Raw genomic sequence first — 20,590 nt, 5'->3', positions numbered from 1 at the left:
TGATAAATCCCGTCGTGCTCCGCCATAAGAACTTAGAGTCCGTATCATGGTGAAGGTAAGGTAACGCTGTGATCCTTGCTCAAAAAACAGACCGAAGGCGTTCGAGTTATTGTCTCGTCCAACCCGGCAGCATTCATGAGTGGCTCGTTCAATTGTCCCTCGGAGACACGGTCGAGAAGTACCATGCATGGTTGTCCCCCGTCCTTTCTTTCTCTTGGTCCCAGCAATGTCTCCCGACTAAAGATATGGATCAAAAAAGGAGGGACTTCACCTAAATTCTAATAAATTTCTAATCCAATTATAATATTCCAGATTTATTTTTTAAATAATGAATAATAAATGGTATATTTTCTAATCCAATTATAATATTCCAGATTTATTTTTTAAATAATGAATAATAAATGGTTAAATTATATATTAAAAAAATACCCTATATTATGGGTTTTTTAAAGTTAAGTTCATAGGCAAAAAAATTTAAACACATAAGGGAAATAAATTAAAAAAATGTCGTGTATTTAGATTTTTTTTTTCTTTATATATAATTTTTTTTTTGCCTATAAATTTAAATAAAAGCATCCTTCAATATTTAGTTTAAATCAAATTTCAAATTACAATTAATTTTTTAATTTTAAACTATAATTAAAATTAATCCATAGTTAATGATATTTTTTGTATTTTACCAAAAATAAAATTTAAAAAATTAAAAAAAGAAAGCCTTTCGCCATCGAATTTCTTTCCTTTCAGTACTCTGTCTCTGACAGTTCGCGGCCACGGCAACACGCATCTCACTATTCGACCTTTCGCATTCCATTTTCATTTCCTTCTCTTAATACTCTACTGAAGTTCCACTTTCTCTCTGCATCAATGGCGGACGGCTCTACACCACTCCACCTCGATCCTCACAAGCAGGCTCTTCTCAACCACCACACCGAGAAGCACTTCACCGCCGGCGAGATCGTCCGTGATATCATCATCGGCGTCTCCGACGGCCTCACTGTCCCTTTTGCCCTCGCCGCAGGACTTTCCGGCGCCAATGCCTCTTCCTCCATCGTCCTCACCGCCGGTATCGCTGAAGTCGCTGCCGGCGCTATCTCCATGGGACTCGGCGGGTGCGTCTCTCTCTCTCTCTCTCTCTCTCTCTCTCTTAATCACCGCCATTGACTTTCCGTGTACCTAGAAAAATGTCGCGCAATTAACACTGAACTCGATCGTTTTCGATATCCAAAATTTTGCTGGAGCATTGAATCGGTTCTAGTATAGAAATTGAATCTGAGTTTTTCTGTAATGCTGAACAGAATCGTCCTTCATTTCGCATTTGTATTTTGTGTTTATGTAGATATCTTGCGGCGAAGAGCGAAGCGGATCACTATATGAGAGAACTGCGGAGAGAGCAAGAAGAAATCGTCGCGGTTCCCGATACTGGTACAGATTGATCAACTCTTTTCCTTTTTTCCTTTTCTTTCCTTTTTTCATTCCTTTTTAGAGTTTCATTTTAGATTTCTTACTGAAATGAAATTAGGATGAATATGAACAACATTTCGTAAATGGTAAGTTATTTCGGAATAAGATTTGTTGTTCAATATGGCTTAAGGGTAGTTTGGGCATATGCTTAAAGAACGGCTTTTCCACGTCAAAAATTGGGATTTCTGTTAAATATTTGTTTTAAGGTTAACTTATTAAATAACACTTCGGTCAATTTTGCCCTTTTATTCTTTCAAAAATTACAAACCTTTCATATACATTTTTTAAAAATATTTAGACAAAAAGTTGTGTTTTAAAATATTGCAAACCTTGTGTCATGTGTCAATCAGCTCATATCTGATTAAAATACGTGTCCCAACCAATGGTGAATCCCTGTAGTTGAATTAGAAAAACACTAGAACAATATTCAATTTCTACTTTTGAAGATCAATCCAACAGACTCATTTGAATTTAAAACTTTTTTTTTAGTATGATATTCTTTAATTCGGAATGAAAGAGTTCGCTTTGACCGTTAAGAGTAGGTAACCCATTCCGGTCCTGTGTCTTTGTTTCTATTGCATTCTATCACATTGTATCAAATTCTATTCTGCAATATTTGAGAATCACCGTCAATACCTCGGTGTAGGTCTGGGATAATCCTTTGTTCCACAGTTTGGGTCTATTTACAACTATCCAATCAAGAATTCTCAGATGTACTAGTACTAGCAAGTGCATCTTGGATTCAGTCATCGATTCTCCAGATAGGTCACAATTACCGCGAGCAAATATATTAACGACGAGGAACACATTTTTACTATTCTACTAATACTTGGTCTTTTGAAAGAATTTTATTTGGCAATATAAATGCAGAAGCGGCAGAAGTAGCAGAGATATTGGCACAGTATGGGATTGAACCCCATGAATATGCTCCAGTTGTGAATGCTCTTAGGAAGAGACCTCAAGCTTGGTTGGATTTCATGATGAAGTAAGTTCTCTTTCTCCTTCTTCTTTAGCTATGACACCATTTTATAATTATTTCATCTTTTGTTTTCTGTTTAATAAGATTGATATTTTCCTTTATTAAAATCCATATAAGATATAGACGGTGAATATTTTATTTAATATTCTTAGGCGGTGAGTTTATCTCGATCCCAGAAATTTGTCTCATATAGAAAGCAAAGTTTAGCTTTGTAATAATACCCATCTATAATCCATTTGAAGTTTCTAGCCTTTTCTAACTTACATGTTCACTGCTGCCACCCAAGAAGATACTGACATCACTATTTTCAGCTGCTTCCTAAGGTGGTTTCTCAAAACAAATAACCTTATTTTCTTTTTCTTCAAATTACAAATTTAGTAGTAATTTTATTTTTATTTTCACTTTAAATTTTACGATAAGTTCATCATATTCAAAAGACAAGTTTAGAAAGTATTATCAAGGATGAGTTTAGCAAACAGTATAATTTCAGGTTCGGTTCATGATTTAATCCGTCAACTGTTTGTGTGGTGTGGTGATGTAGATTTGAATTAGGATTGGAAAAGCCAGATCCTAGAAGAGCTCTGCAAAGTGCACTCACAATTGCATTGGCTTACATATTGGGGGGGCTGGTGCCGCTCATTCCTTACATGTTTATTGCAAATGCAACCAGAGCAGTGACAGCGTCAGTTGCATTGACACTATTAGCGCTGCTCGTTTTCGGGTATGCAAAGGGTTACTTCACCGGTAATAAGCCCTTTCAAAGTGCCATCCAAACCACCCTTATCGGAGCCATCGCATCTGCAGCTGCTTTTGGCATGGCCAAGGCTATACAACTGTGAACTAACCAGCCCCCATGTCAATATCTAATAAGAGTATCCCCCCCTAAGGCCACGTTTTTAGTCTAATCTCATAAGATGAGTCTAAAACTTTTGCCAGTTTTCACAGTTCAGGTCTAGAAATGAACATTTGATGCGGATCTTAGAACATTAAAACATCTTTTTCAATCCTTGAAGTGTTTGGTTTGGTATAATGCTTGAAAGTTGAAACAAAAGTATTACCTTGCGGCATCACCAAGAAAAAGATGGTTGAAATTCTATAAACCTGTCTGAAACTCATTACTCTACTCAAGACATTGAAATGGCAGCAGCTTAAGATTCATCCAACCTTTGTGACATCTCAAAAGTTTCACATTTCTCCATTTGCCTGATTAGAATCTCAAAATCCTGTGACTTCTCTTCATGAGTTCGAGTATCGATTGTTTCCATATCCAGTTCATCGTCCTCATTGTCCACCGATCGTTTTTCGTGGTCAATTTTTGTAGCATTATCTGAATTCCCAGAAAAAGGGCTAGCTAGAAGAAGCTGCTCCCATGCAACATCTTGTACATCTGGAAGAACAAATTGAGTATGATTGTCTAAACACAACTTTTCATCCATAAGCACTTTCATGAAGTCAGAATTAAGGAAAAAGTCCTTCATTCCATCAGGAAATGGATCAGTTTCTTGCTGTTTCCCCATACCCGACACTGCTGGAAGTAGATTTGCTGGCAGTTCATCTAATGGTCGTTGATGATACCTGACTATCATACCATTTGAAGGTACTTGTTTATCATCTGGTATTTGTTCTAGCATATTGCTCGTGTCGGCCATGCGCCAATTCTTCTCTTTCGGTTGAAGAAACTGAACCAAAAATCCAGGGCTTTGCACAGCCATTACTAAGAATGACAGCATCTGCTGTTGATTCTTTTCCACGCCTTGAAGGCGGTCTCTCAATACGAGCAACTTGTCCTCTGAAGTTTCTTGGTGCTGCTTAAGTTTAACCAATTCCTGCATTACAGAGTTTTTATCAATTTTAAGACTCTCAACTTCCTTCCACAGCTCTGTATAATCATGTAGTTCAACTTGTCCCTCAGACTTGTCTTGGGGCTGCGCTGCGTTATGCTGATCTGTGCCCTGGATGTTTTTCCTTCTGTAGATGTTCTTTAATAGATGTTTTTGTCCCTTGATGAATCCATCAGTTGCAAATACCCAGCAATCTGTATCTATTTTCCGAAAGCCCTGAAATTTATGGAAGGAGCCACTTGTTACAATCATGATTTGATCGTTCAAAACTATGTCAGTAATGAGGGAGAAATGTAGTAAGAGGTCTAATTGTTTAAATATATATGTGTAACCGTCCATGCTCACTAACCGTAGATATATATGTCCTCAAGGTTTAGAGAGAAGTTTCCACGTCCTTATAAAGAATGCTTCGTTCTGATGATGGATCTCACAATCCACCCTCCCCTTCGGGGCCCAATATCCTCGCTGATACTCGTTTCTCTCTCCAATCGATGTGGGATCTCATAATCCTTCCCCCTTCGGGCTCAGGGTTCTCCCTGTCACACCGTCCAGTATTGAGCTGAGCTCTGATACCAGTCCAGTATTGAGCTGAGCTCTGATACCATTTGTAACAACTCAAGTCCACCGTGAGTAGATACTTTTCCTTTCGAGTTACCTCTCAAGGTTTCTAAAACAAATGTTTTGTTTCTCTTTCCAACATATGTGAAAATTCACCGGAGATACCATTACAATTTAGTATGCATGTACCCTTACAATTTAATAACAATAACCTCAAGAACGAAACTCTCATTCTAGAAAGAGAGAAAATAAAAATCTAGAAGAAAATAATACTTGGGAGTCTGTTTCTACAGATTGCATCATGACTAAATCAGGTGTGCATGAAACAATGAACATTGGTGGAGAAGGCTCCAAAAAGGAGTAAAACGAAAGGCTGCGAGACCTTTGTGAAATTTCTTCCTCACGCCAACCCCAACTCCTCAATAATAGAGTATTGTATGTAAAACCCTTCACTATTTTAGCAATGAACAATCTCCTTCAGAACTTCTATTCCTTTATCAACCTTCCATGAGCAGAGTAGTGATCATGGCTGAAGAACACAAGTATCATACTTGTTTTTTTATCCATCTCGCCGGAGATCCAATCTAATGGATCGATGGTTAACCCTCTTTTTTTAGTGATTACCATAGATAGAGAAGTTGGCTCTTTTTCCAAAAGAAGAATTAAGCCTCTTAGGATCGGCTTTGGGCCTTTCTTGCCCTGCTTAGTTGGAGGGCAAAAGGGGGCCTGAGCCATAAGTGAGATACCACTCCGAAAGAGTTAGAATTCCAACGGTCTGAGCCATAAGTGAGATACCACTCCGAAAGAGTTAGAATTCCAACCTTGTGTCATGACTCACGGGCCAAGGAGCAGTCTCAGGTGGACAGTTTCTATGGGGTCTTCCAGCGAAGCCTAGAAGAAGGTGACTCGGGCAAACAGTTTCTCCTTTTCAATAGAAAGGAATAGCCAAACTAACCCAGCTGGTCAGTCAATCTCAAAGATCTTATCAGCGGCAAACCAAAGACGCTTCTAGGCACAATTAAGGGTAAAGATTAGGATGATTGCTAGGTATGCTAAACCATACCATAGTGATCTAGAGGTTGGGCAGGCAGGTATTACTAATATGGAACAACAAAGGGAGGCTCAATTCACTAACTTCACCCAAGAGAGTAGATAGAACAACCTCATGGAATTGGGCAACAGACTGTGACAGAATTCACACTCTAGCTTTAAGACCAAGTCTTACACATAACCTCATCACGACCTATGCAAACTATGCCCTTTCTTAGAACTCAACTGCGTTATCTAGAACAAGATGACAATCAGAACTCCACAACACAGAAAAAAAAAATGATGGAAGACATAGAGAAATAGAAGAAAGAAGAAACTGACATAGATATTAAGCTGGCGCATGAAGCTAGAGAAATTGCTGTGCTTAAAGTACTTGGGAAGCATGTGGACACAGAATTGGGTCATGTCCACAATCGTAAAGCTATCCTCCGTAGGGCTCCACGCGATAATCGAATTGGTGGCGTCGTCGTCAACCATCTCATACAACTTCTTCACGAACGGCGCCACCGTCGATCCCTGCCGCTCCGCCGCGGATTTCACCATCGCTAAATCGATTACGACAAAAGAACAAAGTAAAAAAGAAATTGGGAATTTTGAGGGTTTATTTGCGTTGTCGTGTTGTTTGGTTTTCAGTGATGCTTCTTCACTTCTCCGTACCTTCCTTTCACCATTGTTGCTGTTCTAATAGTCCCAGATTCTTGCACCAATTCCATCACTTACACACTGCCACGTGTCCCTTTGACCGCTTCCTTTTTTTTCTATTTTTATATTTTCAAATAACTAAATTTGTTTGAGATATTATTTTTTAATTAATAATTAAGGTTTTTTTTTAACCTTCCAACTTTTTCAATCTCTTTGCTTTCAAATGTCTTAAATTAATTTTTTAGAAAAATATTATGAACTTTTTTAGTGTTCATAGATACCATTTTTCTTAATATTTTATTTGTATTTATAAATATATCATGTATAGATTGATATTTTTCTTCATGCTTTTAATCATCAAAAACTATTAATTTGAAGATATTTTTATAGAATTTGATTAAATGTTCCCAATTATTTATTAGATAATAAATATGTAATTATAGAAATAAAACAATCTTTTAGCCTAACTATAATTACGAGTTTTCGTAAATGATCGAGTTATTTGTAATTATTACACTTATGAACACAATTTATCCTATAAAGTGACATATAATTAATGAATGAAATTAATGTTTCAAATAGTTAAGTCAATTAACTTAATTTCAATGAAACTTATAACATGTACATCCAAAAGTCCCATTGCTAGCTCACGAAGACACTAGTTGCTTAGATATACGACATGACAGGGCAAGGAGAGGTTGGGGCAAAAATAGAGACGAAGAAGATAATCTTCATCTACAGGTGAGAACAACTCTTACCGGTGAAATTAACCATCAAACCTAATAGCAAATCAAGCGACCCACCCCAACCCATCGAGCTATAAATTAGCCTAAACGTTGAACCTTAGGGTAAGGCATGAGACACAAAACATGAGACCAGAGACACAAGCCCAAGACATGAAGCATAAGACACATGCATGAACATATGAAGCTTAACGCCTAAAGATGAGACTAGTTGCACGAGAGACGCTCAAGCCCTGACCATAACCTAGAGGGCCAACTTAGTAAAGGTCGACTGAGACCTAAAAAGGCCTCGACCCCCCACGAGGTCGACCTCAAACAAGGATGATGAACCATGGCCAGGAGGCTGGTCATAGCTCAAAGCAAATTCACATTAAATATTATGCAAAGGTTTATAAGCTGATATAATACACAATCCAAAAGAAAAGAATGAACCTGGAATTGAAGCAAATTCAGTCATTATATCACATCCAAATATATTTACATCTTTTACTAAATGAACCATAAAACAAAAATTTGTCTCAGTTTTTGCCCTTTTTACTTTCTTCCCATCGTGAAACCGCAGCAATATGTACACTGTGATGTGTAAATAAGATTAAAATTGAATGACATTGACAAATGCAAAAGTTGAGGCTTATGCACCTTGTGATGGATAAAGCGCGCCGTTTTGCCTCGACACCGTAGCCAAACCGTGCATCAACCTTGCAATTTCTGATGGATCGTCGAGGTAATACTTGGCTTTGCTCGGTTTCCTCCCCACCGTACATGCAAAAATATCAGCTCGAGGCAAGATCGATGGGCCTTCCATGGAACTCGAGATCACCTTGAACATGTCTTCATCTGATCTGTCATCACCGATGCATAGAACGAAATCTGCAGGGGTCCCCTTCTCTTGCATTGCGGAGAGAAGTCGTTTAGCTACAAGACCCTTGCTAACCCCCTGCGATTATAAAATCGAACATCAGGTTCACCCAAATCGTTAAGGTTGATAAGAAAAAGGAAATGCTAGATGATATAATAGTATTTTCAAGATCTGCACAAAAAGGAAGCAGCCAAACACCAGTCGATGTGCTAGTGAAGAGGCTAAGCCCCCAAGGGAGTGGATACGAGGCAGCGTGCCAGCAAGGACGCTGGGCCTCGAAGGGGTAGATTGGGAGGACACTGGGCCCGAAGGGGTAGATTGGGAGGACCCCACATCGATTGGAGAAAGAAACGAGTGCCAGCGAGGACATTGGGCCCCGAAGGGAGGTGGATTGTGAGATCTCACATCGGTTAGGGAGGAGAACGAAGCATTCTTTGTAAGGGTGTGGAAACCTCTCCCTAGCTGAGACGTTTTAAAAACCTTGAGGGGAAACCCAAAAGAGGACAATATCTGCTAGCGGCGGGCAAGAGCTATTACATTTTCATTCGAACCGTATTACCCGAGTCAAAGAAGTGGGGGGATGATGAACAAAGCCAATCAATACTTAAAGTCATATTCAGTAATTAAACAGACCATGAAGCTCAGAAACAATTTTAACTTTTAAAGATGAGAGACAATGAGGTTGAACCTGTGGTTTAACTTCTACAATATTTTGACCACTCTTGACTGTAACTGGTTCATTGGCTAGAACACTTTCGAGATGATCGAAGAGCTCCTTAGCTTGACACGAACCAAAATCTGGATCTGCATCTTCGTAACACCATCCAAGCGCAGTTTCTCGATCTTCGATTGTCGAACCATCGGTTGTTTCGGTGTAGAGTTTCATAACCGGCTGCACGATCTGCTTCCAATAGCAATCTGCAACTGGTAAACTGGTTTCCCATTCCTCATCCTGCTTCATCCTAAAAGAAGAAAACAATTCCCTTAATTTTGCCATACACAATAAGACAATCAACAAAACAGTATAGACGAAGCGTATTCATCATGTGATAATTCACCTAATAAAGTATCCGTGCTCGGCAGCAATGCCGAGATTTTCACAAGGACCGAACCATTCAGCAAGTTTCTTTCGGCTTTTTGCACTCACAATGAATACCATATTGTTCTTATCTCGACACAAGGTATTAAGCGTTTCGAGGCATTTTAAAGTAGGACTCTTATCAATTGAAGCTTGAGGCATTAATGTACCATCATAGTCCAAAAGAATAGCTCGAGATTTCGTCCTCTTATAAGTCGAAAATATGTGTTCCAATGCCAGCTTCCTGAAGTTCGGATCAAGAGCCACAACTCTAAAACTTAAACCGAACCCGATACCCCAACATCTCTGCCTCACATGATCCCGACAAGCCCTCTCCAAATCTAGTAGGAAACTTCGAGCCCAATACCCAACATCGTGCGTGCTCACATATCTAAAATGCTTCTCATGGCGGAGCTGCTTTTCGGCATCTTCCATCTCTAATGCACATTCCATTGCATCAGCTACAGCATCAATATTCCACGGATTAACTCGAATTGCTCCGCTTAAGGACGGAGAGCACCCAATGAATTCAGATATAACCAACATACTCTTCTTCAGAGCTGATGATTCACATCCCAAGAGCTTATCTAACTTATCGTTCCCTTGGCGGCTGACAATGTACTCATATGGAATGAGATTCATACCGTCCCGAACCGCAGTGACCAAACAACATTCGGCAACGGTGTAATATGCAACTCTCTCATAGAATTTCAGTGGCTCCTCAATCAACATAACTGGCTCGTACCCCGGTTTCCCAAACGTGTCGTTAATCCGCTTAACAGCTGCCTTCGTCTCATCCTGAACTTCTTTCACATCTTTCCCTCGGCCTCTCGCAGGATTGGCAATCTGCACCAATACTACTTTCCCCTGCCATTCAGGATGTGTGATCAACAACTGCTCCATAGCCAAAAGCTTCAAACTAATACCCTTAAATATGTCCATATCGTCAACACCGAGCAACATTATCCTATCTCGATCACGAAACTGTTCGATAAGCTCTGCAACCTTCTCCTCTGTCTTCTGAAGGCTCAAAACAGATTGAAGTTGACCCATATGAATCCCAACAGGAAGGATCTTAATACTAATGGTTCGACCATAATACTCTATCCCAATATAACCCCGTTTCGACTCGTACCTTAGACCAAGCATCCTACTACAACAAGAAAGAAAATGCCTAGCATAATCAAATGTATGAAACCCTATCAAATCCGAATTCAGGAGCGCTCGTAAGAGCTCCTCCCGTATCGGTAGCGTTCGATATATCTCAGACGATGGGAACGGACTATGCAGGAAGAATCCAAGCTTGACTCTATTGAATCTCTTCCTAAGAAAAGTAGGCAACACCATGAGATGATAATCATGAATCCAAACAAAATCATCCTCAGGATTGATCACTTCCATGATCCTATCAGCAAAGATCTTATTCACAGAAACATAAGCCTGCCACAGCGGGCGGTTAAACCGACCGCCGAGGTCAGGCGACAGAGGCAACATGTAATGAAACAGAGGCCATAGCTGTTGCTTACAGAATCCATGATAGTAACTAGTGTAAAGCTCTTGAGTCAGAAACGTTGGTACACATTTAAATGTTTCTAAGAGTATTTGAGATACCTCATCTTGTTCATTTACCTGAATATCTTCCTTGAGACAACCCACATAAAACACCTCAAAATCATCATCACCCAACCCATCTTTCAGCTGCAGGAGAAGGGAATTTTCATCCCAGCTGAAAATCCAGCCGCCGCCTGATTTCCGTTGAGCTCTGATGGGGAGCTCATTGGCTACAATGATAATCCGGTCACGAAGGGCGGAGGAGGACGACGGCTCCGATGAGACGCTTTCTGGTCGATCGTCATCGATGTCGGAGATTAAACCGGCGACAGTCATAATCCGAGGGATTTGGCGGTTCATACGGCCGAAAGACGGCGATTCTCCGGTGGCGAGTTCAAGTAGATTGGAATACGACCTTGAAACCATTGATTTGTGGATGGGATTTTTCTATCAATCCATGAAAGTAAGGGAAATGGGTATTTGAAAAAACACTTGAAAAACAAGAAAAAAACGATTGAAATCGAACCAGAATCGAAAACCCAGAGAAGAAGGAAGAACACAGAAACAAACACTCCCTCTCTGTATTGAACTGAAAATGAAAAATCCAGAGAGACCCAGAAGAAGAAGGCAAAAGATATCCAAATTTCAACTTTTTTAAAAAATAATTTTACAATTTGGAGACGAATTACAAAAGAAAAACAAAGGAAAAAAGTACGGTCAAGTGGTTGGAAGAAGCATATTCTGAATTCAGTGACGCATAAGAGGAGAGAGAGATGGAAGGAGAATGATCAAAATCGGACGGTGGAGAATTAAAGGAAATTAGGTAATAATGGTACATATGTGTAGCACTGGATAATTTCCCTTAACTCCCCTCGCTCTTTGTTCTTATCCGTTTCTTTTTTCTCTCTCTCTTCTGGCGCCGTTGGTGAGTCCGTCAGTACCATTGTTCTATAATATTTGAATTTAAGTTTTTAAAAATTAGTTTAAATATTATATTATATTTTTTTAATAAAAATATATTAAAAATGAAATGATGACATTTTTTTTAATGGAAAATTCCACGTAATGATGGGGAATTACGTGGCGAAATGTGAACGCTCGGTTAGAGAGAGAAGTCTGTCTCTCTCAACTCTGTTCTGCTCGGTTTTTGTGGGTTTTCACGAAATTCTTTGACGTGTCACTCCGGTCGGTCGGTCGGTCGGTCGGTCGGATTATTTCCTTTCAACTCAAAATATCCATATTCAATTTATTACTATTATTATTATTATTATTAATCTTTTTATCTCTATATTTTACTTAAATTATAAGTTTACCACATTAATTCTCATTAGATTTTAATTTTATAATTGATAAGCGCCTAAATTTTTTTTAATAAATTACGCTTATTTTTAAAGTTTAAACATTAAATTAATTTTGCCTCTAAATTTCAAAACAAATACTCAATTTTAGTCATTGATGTAAATTTTTTTTCTAGAAGGATAAATTATTAATTTGTTAAAAGTTTGAGGGCTAAAAAGTAATTTTGATATAATAATTTAAAACCATGAAAAATAATTGAAATGAACTAATTCGGTTTGTCTCTCATATGGCTCACATGGATGGGGTGAAAAAAATAATACTGAGAGGTAAAATATTAAAATAGAATGATTAAAATAAAAACAAAAAAAAGTACATTCCAGATCTGGCTCCAGCTGGACGTCACGTTGACAGAATGAAAGGCCACGTATTCCATGTGGGCCCCTTAGTGAAGTGGGAAAATAATTATTAATAAAGGATAATGTATTTAATCCATCCGACAGGGCATTGTTTAGTAAAGTGGATAAGCAGGAAGCACAGAATGGTACACGTGGCAAGCTTTTTTAAAAATATAATTAAGAAAAATGAAAAATTGAGTGTTGGGATTTGGGAAATGGGAAATTTTGGAGAAATTTAAAAAAAAAAAAAAAGAGAAAAAACCAAAAAATACAGCTGGCAGCAGCACGCTTCTCAACTAAACCAGATAAGGTTTCGTGATTAAATAGGCAACCATTCTCTGTTCTGCCACCCTACCGTTATTATGCTGCCCCCTCAAGCCACACCATGGGAAGCTAGTTTTGTCAACGTAGTACTTACCCGAATGGTATTGGTTCAACAACTTTATAATGATCGTCAAAGTCATGCCTTCTTATGCAAATGATCTCGAGTAGAATAAAAACGAATATTTAACTTTGTTACTTATTAAGAGACTTCAAATAGTAAATGAATTTGTGTTAGCGTGTACGCTTTAAGAGCATTGAAAAATGCTTTCAAGAAGAGCGAGTGTCTTTAGCGAGCTCAACGGAGCCAACGAAATCTTTGAAGCTCTCCATACCCATTATTGTCTCACTATTAGAATCACGAGCAAGAGATCTAATATCCACTTCACCATCAGGGACAACCATATCAAAATTAACCTTGAAAGATCCATGGGGAGGAGACCACATGTTAATGATAACGACAATCTTGCTTACTTCAACAAACTAAGAGAGCAAATCTACTATATGTTGAGTGGTTAATTAACGATCCATAGTTTACCTAATGAAATCTTAAGTAAATTACCACTATATCAAATTATTTTAATAATTAGGAAGAAAATTAAGATAAAATACGTATGTATATCAAAAAATTTAAAAAAAAATTACATGGATAACATATTTTAAACAAAAGTCAAATTCAAGTATACTATAAAATACATTATGATAAAAGGCACGCTTTTGACTATATTTTTAAAAGAGAAGAATTTATGTCATTTTTTAAAAATACATTAAATTCATGCTGATTGGTGAAATTTCTATAAATTTCTTCAACTTGCATTTAGCATAAATTTTAAATAAGTCCATTTTTGGTTGAATATGTTGTTTTCCATGCAAGTTGAAAAATGTGGTTAAATACACTAAAAATTGTTAAATAAAATCTATGGATTACAAAAATAATAAATAAATAAATAAATAATAATAATAAATGCATGGAAGGTGGTCAAATAAAAGTCAAAAGTCAACTACTAAAATAAAATATTCTCCTTAATTTCTAGCATATACTCCAGCAATAATTAACATATATTCAAGATTTTCATCTTTATACTCTAATTTATTGCACTAAAAAATATTTAAGTTATAAATTGGTTCTTACATTTTAAAAAATTTTAATTTTAATTTTAATTTATTTATTTATTATTATTATTATTTTTTAATTTTCAATTTCGTCTTACATAAATATTTTTTATTAAGTCTAATTTATAATTTATAATTTGTGTAGTAGCACAGTAGCAGTTTTAATTAGTAAACGACTATAATATTCCTAAATATAAAATAAAAACGGGCTTAAAATATTGAATTACATTTCTATCCCTGCCACGTGGATACCAAATTCAGTACTAGTTTGGACTTAATGGACATTCAAACTTGGGCTGATGACTAAAATTGGGCTAAAATGTATTGGGGTTTTCCCTTTATTAATTATTGAATTTTTGTTTAGAAAAATTGATATACATATATATTTTAAATAATCAAATTGGTTTGGAATATTTTTTTTATGGAATCGCTTTAAATTAATTATGAATGATTTTAATCAAAATTATTTTTATAAGAATATTTATAAACATATGCATTATATTCACGTATAAATAATAAACTCTAAATTAATGTATGGGGATACCCTTTTCGTCCTTCGATTTAATATGAGATAATACACCATAATCATGATTAAATAACCAACTGATTATCCAAATACTATTAATGAACCCATAGTCCATAATAATAAATACTAATAATAATAATGAACCCAATAAATCAAATATTTCAAATTTAATAACCAAATAATATCCAAAAGCATGCCAGAGTTAAAAATTGATTTAAAATAATAATTATGATTAAAAAATTTTAAAAATTTCTATAACATAAAAAATAATGAAAAATAAACATACATGAGATCCGGTATAAAACCATGGTTTCATAAAATGATGTATAATAAACTTTTAAGATATTATGACATATATACTTTTCGAAGCTGACATACATAGTCATAACATTTCAGTCACTGTATCTCACAAATTAAAATTTTGGTGCCTCGATACTGTACACATAGTCATACCATCATGGTTAAGAGATTTTAAATTAAAATTTTGGTGCCTCGATACTGATACATATAGTCATACCATCATGGTTAAGAGATTTTGCACACAGAGGTACGATATATCAAATAAAATAAACATGGTCATATCAATCGAATAACACGTAGTAAATAGCCATAAAATCCATATTAAACGTGTGACATGATAATTTCAGTCAATTAGCTCATATGTGTTCCAAAAGTGAGGCTCGGTGCTCCTAAGCTTGTTTTGACCAAACATTCCTAGGTTTAGCTTCATGTAATCCGATTTCACCTACGAGATACTCTACTCATTCATAAAATCGAACTTAGAGCCTATTCGTAGAGTTAATATCACTTTAACTATCCCAAAACAAATTAAAAATATTTAGTTGTCTGAAAAATATGACATCAAAAACAATTTCGAAATAGCCAAACATGGTAAAACGAATCAAAAAACAGAAATTTAAGCTATCTAAGTGGCCACAAGCTGAGAGAGTCGAGTCCAACCACTTGGAGTCGCATGTTGGGAACTGAGCCAAGACGCGAGTCACAACTGAGAAGGTTCAACTGGGTGGAGCCTCGTACAAGCCATTGAGTGGTTGCACGAATTCTAGGGAGTTTTTTTATTTACGGTAACATAATAAAAAAAAAAAAAAAAAAAAAAAAGTTTGTGATAAAAATTGATATATTTAAAATTAATTTATTTTAATTGATTAATGAGTTAGATAATTATATATAGTTGAATATTTATGTGGAGAATTAATTAATTGTGTTTAAATAATAAGCCATGTCCGTCTAAGGCATAGCCCTGTCGTAATAGGTCCGTACGGAAAAGGGAGGGAGGAGGAAGACGCGCGTGGGATGGTGATTCAGTGATAGTGATATATAATTATTAGATAAACAGGAGGCGGGAGGAAGTATAGACTCACTTCCAATTTCACATTTCTCTTTCGCTTCCTAACTTCCATAACTGCTCTGCTTCTATCACCAAACTCATCACCGCACCATGAAGTCCAGAAAGCGAAGGTCCAACCTCCAATCTCCGTCTCCGCCCAAGAAGAGGCTTCGGTCTCAGCTTCCACGCCGCAGGCGCGATCCGATTTCTCCTTTTTTCTGCTCGCCGGACTCCAGCTCTGGCTCCTTCCACGGAGGAGGACCTGAGGTTTCTACCAAACTCGAAGCGGTTTTTGGATTCCAGCGTGGTACTGCGGGTGCGAGGAAGAGACGATTCGGTTCCATTGGTGGCGATCTTCAAGTCAATTTGAATTTGGATGCTGCTTCGAATGGAGTGTCCAGAGGTTGCTTGCAGGAGGAGTGCGAGGTTAGGAAGAGTAATGTGGAAGTGTCTGAATCGTCTTGCGTGGAGTCGAATTCTGGAGTCGATTTTGGTGTTGTTGGACCGAGTAACTCCAGGTTGAAGAGTAGGAGAGAGTTTAGGAGAATTATTGACCAAAACAAAGATCCAGCGGACAATGGAGTTCTGGAGTTCCAATTCACTGAGGCTGATGTCTCGTCGAAGCTTTGTGGAAAGGGAGCTGTGCCGTCCAATCCTTGTGTACCGTCTTGTGCTGAATCTATCCTCGAGAGCGTCTGTTCCTTCGAAGAGAAAAGACTAGAGGTTGAAGAAAACGGACTGTGGGACTTTCAGTTACAAGAGATACCGAGAAATGAGATCAATGAAACTTTCACTGTTTCGAAGTCGGATTCCACGATAGAACAGTGGCCTAACAGCTTGAAGTTTGAATCGGATCTTGCTTGCACAGAGCAGTTCTCTTACGAGGATGTTTCGGAATACTCTAGCCAGGCCTTGTCCGAGCTTCGGTCAACTATTCTATTGGAGACGTCTGATACGGACTGCTCAGATTACACTCCTTCAATTTTCTTGGAATCCGGAAGCGAATTTTCAGAAAAATCAAACGACGACGCAACTCCTTCATCAACATTCAGCATGCTGGTGCAGTACAGGCGCGACTTTCTAAGATCAAGTGCCTCTCAAGACATTAGAACTGGCACATCTATTGAAGAAGAGAAAGTAGATCAATCTACGGTAATTCTCTATTTTCATGCTTCCTTGGCGTTTCATCCGCAACAAACCTGCAGCTAATCAAACAACTTATATTGTTTTTATTTAATTGATTTTAACTTAGATTTTGAGATTCGAAGAATTGGACAATGAAGAAGCCTATCGAATGATCAGAAACAGAGAAAGACGCCAATTGATAATTCGCGACTACGAAGAAGAGTACCGGTCGTCGACGGATTATGGCGATCTCATTCTCCAGGAACGGTCAAATATGGTCCAATGGATAGTTGAAGTAAGTCCTTGATTTGAACCACTGTGTTTCTCTCAATAATTCCTGAATTAGCATGAGATATTGCACCGGCCTTCCATTTTCATCGTTAATAGATTTTGTATTCTGAGACATTGGAACTGCATAGCGTTTGAGACACACTGTCATATTTCAATTTGAACTGTATCCAACATTGTAATTTTCTGGTATCGACTATTCCATCGGTGTTTTCTGGAAATTTCTCATCTGGCTTTAGAAAAATACGTCAAATCTGATATCCTTATGTGTATGAATTTCACGTTATCGACTCTTCAAAATTTACAATACTCTGTTTACCATCTCGTGTGATTGTATGTAATCAGGCACTATCTCCCTCTTAGTTTAAATGTAACTGTAATTTACCAACGAAAATTACAAAGTCATTAATATGTTCATGATTTTGCACCTGTTTCATCAAGTTGTTATGCTCATTCTAACGAATTAGGCCTGCCACGCGCCCATTGCATCTAGCATCTTGAATCAGCCAAGTTTAACTGACTTTTCTTTTCATTTGTTACTTCTGCTTGGATACATTAGCTGTTTATTTTTATCTTAATAATAGTATAAACATTTATAACAGCGAGATTTGCGCTCATTACGGAGAATGTTGGGATTTTGTTAGGAATTCACCAATGCAGTTTCATTTTCATCATCTGTTATAGTTCACTAAATACATTCTTTATAATCTGTTAATTCCTTTTCATGCGGTAAGACTTGTCATCAATCAGTTGGGTCAAACCTTTTTTTTTTTTTTATATAATTATTTAGCTTCTTTTTTTTTTTTTTTTTTCGAATTATGTAGAGATCGAGAGATACCAAACTTCATCAGGAGACGACATTTTTAGGAGTTACCCTCCTGGACCAGATTCTGAGCAAAGGATTCTTCAGAGCTGGAAGCCACCTTCAAATTCTGGGCATTGCATGTCTAACTTTGGCTACTAGAATCGAAGAAAATCAGTCATACAGCTGGTGACTTCTTTTTTCTCTCGTCTATCAATGTGCATCTACTATAACTTCTATTCAACTTCGTTAGCCTATATATGATGAAGATTGCATGGAAACAAATTGTAAGTCAGTTGGTTTTCTTGCTTTGGTTCAAGGGTGTAAAATTGAGTAAGTTAGGATCAAAATGGTAAATAGTACCAGAAACAATAATCAGAAAAAAAATGTATATAAGTAAATGAATCTATCTATGTTGAAGGGTCACTAGTAGATACTAGTGACCCTTCAACAATCTAATAGTCTTGAATGTCCATAGCTTTGCGTTCACATGGACAAAAGAATGTTTGTCACATTGTGATTATACCATGGTCATATTTTAGCCGATGTAACAAATAATAGTCAAACTTATTGTCGATACACAGTTCTTAAGTTAACAACTCATGTGCACAGAAGAGACCCAAGACTCACCAATAAAATGCTTATCTAACCATCAATGCATTGAGGCTGCTATGTAGAGCTCTAAGTCGTCATATGTGAATCAGCTTTATAACAATTCTATTCCTCTCTTTTCTTTTTAAACTCCCTTTTATCCACAGTCTTCATCTAGCTTTAACTTGTACTTTACATGCAAAAAGTTAAATCATCGTCTGTTTCACTGAATAGAGCCTTGAGAATTGAGAAGATATCCAATCTGGTGGGTCTCGAGCTTTGGTGGATCTATTTAAAAAGCGATGATAGTACTGATTGGTTTTATTTTTGGTATTTCAGGTTGCAGCAAAGGAATATTCGTGTAGGGAGCAACACGTATAGAAGATCTGAAGTTGTTGGTATGGAATGGCTTGTTGAAGAAGTTCTAAAGTTCCATTGTTTCCTGCCAACTGTCTACAACTTCTTGTGGTACATCTTCCTCAGACTAGCTTCACCATTTGTAGGACAAAGTTTTTTCTCCCTCGTCCATCCACTGTTAATAAATTCCTTCCGCCCATTAACAATTTGAATCTACTACACACAACATGCTTTATTATTTCTTTTGACAATGGGTATTTGAAAATAATCTTAGGTTCTACCTGAAAGCTGCTGGAGCTGACACAGATTTGGAGAATCGAGCTAAGAACTTCGCAGTGCTTGTTCTGTCAGAGAAAGTCCAATTTTGTTATTTCCCTTCAACTATTGCAGCTGCGGTTGTCATCCTGGCGTCCCTAGGAGAAAAACAGGATGCACCAAGTCAACGAGTCATCGAGGTAAAAAATACAGACCTGCGAAAGAAAATTCATTCTTCATCAATATATTTACGTACTTGAATAATAATATAAATATGTATTTGAAAATCTAGAAGAAAATTTAAAGATTTACGTAAACAGCATAATCTAAATGCAATTAGATTCAAATTATAATGTAAGGTACAATTATAAAGTTCATATACTATAAGAAAATTCATATACAATTATAAGTGTCCTGGAAATCTTTTGAGAACTACTACTGTTACTTTGCAATTTCTTTCATAACCTATGATAATTGAAATGACACTTATTTGACTTTATGTGTAACTATCTTATAACATTTGGAGCATTATCGTTTTGCAGACTCATATCAGAACAGAAAACGATGATCTGCACGAATGTATCGAGGTATATAAATAGTCAACTAGAAAAACTGATTTATTCTTGCATAAAACTTAATTCCTTGAATTCTCTTTTATTAAGTCAACTTGAGCAAAAGTTACTGATGCTGTATTAATTTCAACAGAGCTTGGAGTGGCTATTAAAGTTTTTATGATGGAAAGCATCATTTCCTAACAGCAAATAAGCAATTTCTGTTCCATTGACTTTGACATATTCTTCCTTCCTGACCACTTAAGACCAACCTGAACAGCTGGTGAAGGTCACTCTCTCAGGTAGGACATTCAATTCTCGTCTTCCATCACCTATGAAAGAAAAATATGATGGATTGCCAAAAATCATCTTTGTTCAACTCGTCTAATAACTTCTATTTTTCTTTCAAATTTTTATACGTGTATCTAGTCAAGTCTAAACCAGATCGTTTACGTGCTCGAATTTCCCATCGGTGTCATTTGTGTACAGGTTGTATGTGTTTGATACTCAGAGCTATGACCCTATATTCTTACGTAAACAACAACTATGATGAGATTTTTAATACTTAGAGCAATCAGAGTTAAATTGTAAACCATGGATGTCACTCCCAAGTATTCTTATTGCAGTTGCAATTGACAAATGAGCTAAGGCTTAGACTGCGCTCATTTTGCCATCTTATTAGATTTGTGTTCGTCGTTTTATTAAAAAAAACATCATTCCAAACAGTTCGTCCTAAGTCGGCTTTTGTGAAGTTTTTCTTTAAACAAGAAATGAGATAAAAATACATATTCATCCTAAAATTGTAAGAAACTCAGAGTATATTTATAAATTATAGAAGGTAATGAAACATTGTATAA

The 20,590-nt window shown here is 36.9% G+C and overlaps 4 protein-coding genes across 4 annotated transcripts; 2 read left to right on the top strand and 2 right to left on the bottom strand.

The window, feature by feature from the left end:
• The first annotated feature begins 617 nt into the window (after positions 1–617).
• On the top strand, positions 618–3,444 carry VIT1 (vacuolar iron transporter 1). Its single transcript, XM_023683808.2, has 4 exons — positions 618–1,109; positions 1,337–1,422; positions 2,332–2,446; positions 2,982–3,444. Exons 1-4 carry the CDS (start codon positions 865–867, stop codon positions 3,277–3,279), a joined length of 744 nt encoding a protein of 247 aa, XP_023539576.1. The 5' UTR covers positions 618–864; the 3' UTR covers positions 3,280–3,444.
• LOC111800201 (heat stress transcription factor A-8) lies at positions 3,415–6,595 on the bottom strand. Its single transcript, XM_023683797.2, has 2 exons — positions 6,211–6,595; positions 3,415–4,497 (listed from the first exon to the last, which is right to left on the bottom strand). Exons 1-2 carry the CDS (start codon positions 6,430–6,432, stop codon positions 3,589–3,591), a joined length of 1,131 nt encoding a protein of 376 aa, XP_023539565.2. The 5' UTR covers positions 6,433–6,595; the 3' UTR covers positions 3,415–3,588.
• A 1,098-nt stretch (positions 6,596–7,693) lies between these two features.
• On the bottom strand, positions 7,694–11,533 carry LOC111800629 (alpha,alpha-trehalose-phosphate synthase [UDP-forming] 6). The gene is made up of 3 exons (XM_023684417.2): positions 9,192–11,533; positions 8,822–9,095; positions 7,694–8,211 (listed from the first exon to the last, which is right to left on the bottom strand). Exons 1-3 carry the CDS (start codon positions 11,186–11,188, stop codon positions 7,906–7,908), a joined length of 2,577 nt encoding a protein of 858 aa, XP_023540185.2. The 5' UTR covers positions 11,189–11,533; the 3' UTR covers positions 7,694–7,905.
• Positions 11,534–15,736: 4,203 nt separating this feature from the next.
• Positions 15,737–20,307, top strand: LOC111776911 (cyclin-SDS). The gene is made up of 7 exons (XM_023656325.2): positions 15,737–16,916; positions 17,017–17,184; positions 18,002–18,168; positions 18,910–19,038; positions 19,202–19,382; positions 19,725–19,769; positions 19,888–20,307. Exons 1-7 carry the CDS (start codon positions 15,876–15,878, stop codon positions 19,915–19,917), a joined length of 1,761 nt encoding a protein of 586 aa, XP_023512093.2. The 5' UTR covers positions 15,737–15,875; the 3' UTR covers positions 19,918–20,307.
• The last annotated feature ends 283 nt before the right edge of the window (positions 20,308–20,590 follow it).

This window comes from Cucurbita pepo, chromosome 1 (assembly GCF_057944985.1).
Source record: "Cucurbita pepo subsp. pepo isolate OVF chromosome 1, ASM5794498v1, whole genome shotgun sequence".
Taxonomy (NCBI): Eukaryota; Viridiplantae; Streptophyta; class Magnoliopsida; order Cucurbitales; family Cucurbitaceae; genus Cucurbita; species Cucurbita pepo.
This window is presented reverse-complemented; position numbering and strand designations above follow the sequence as displayed.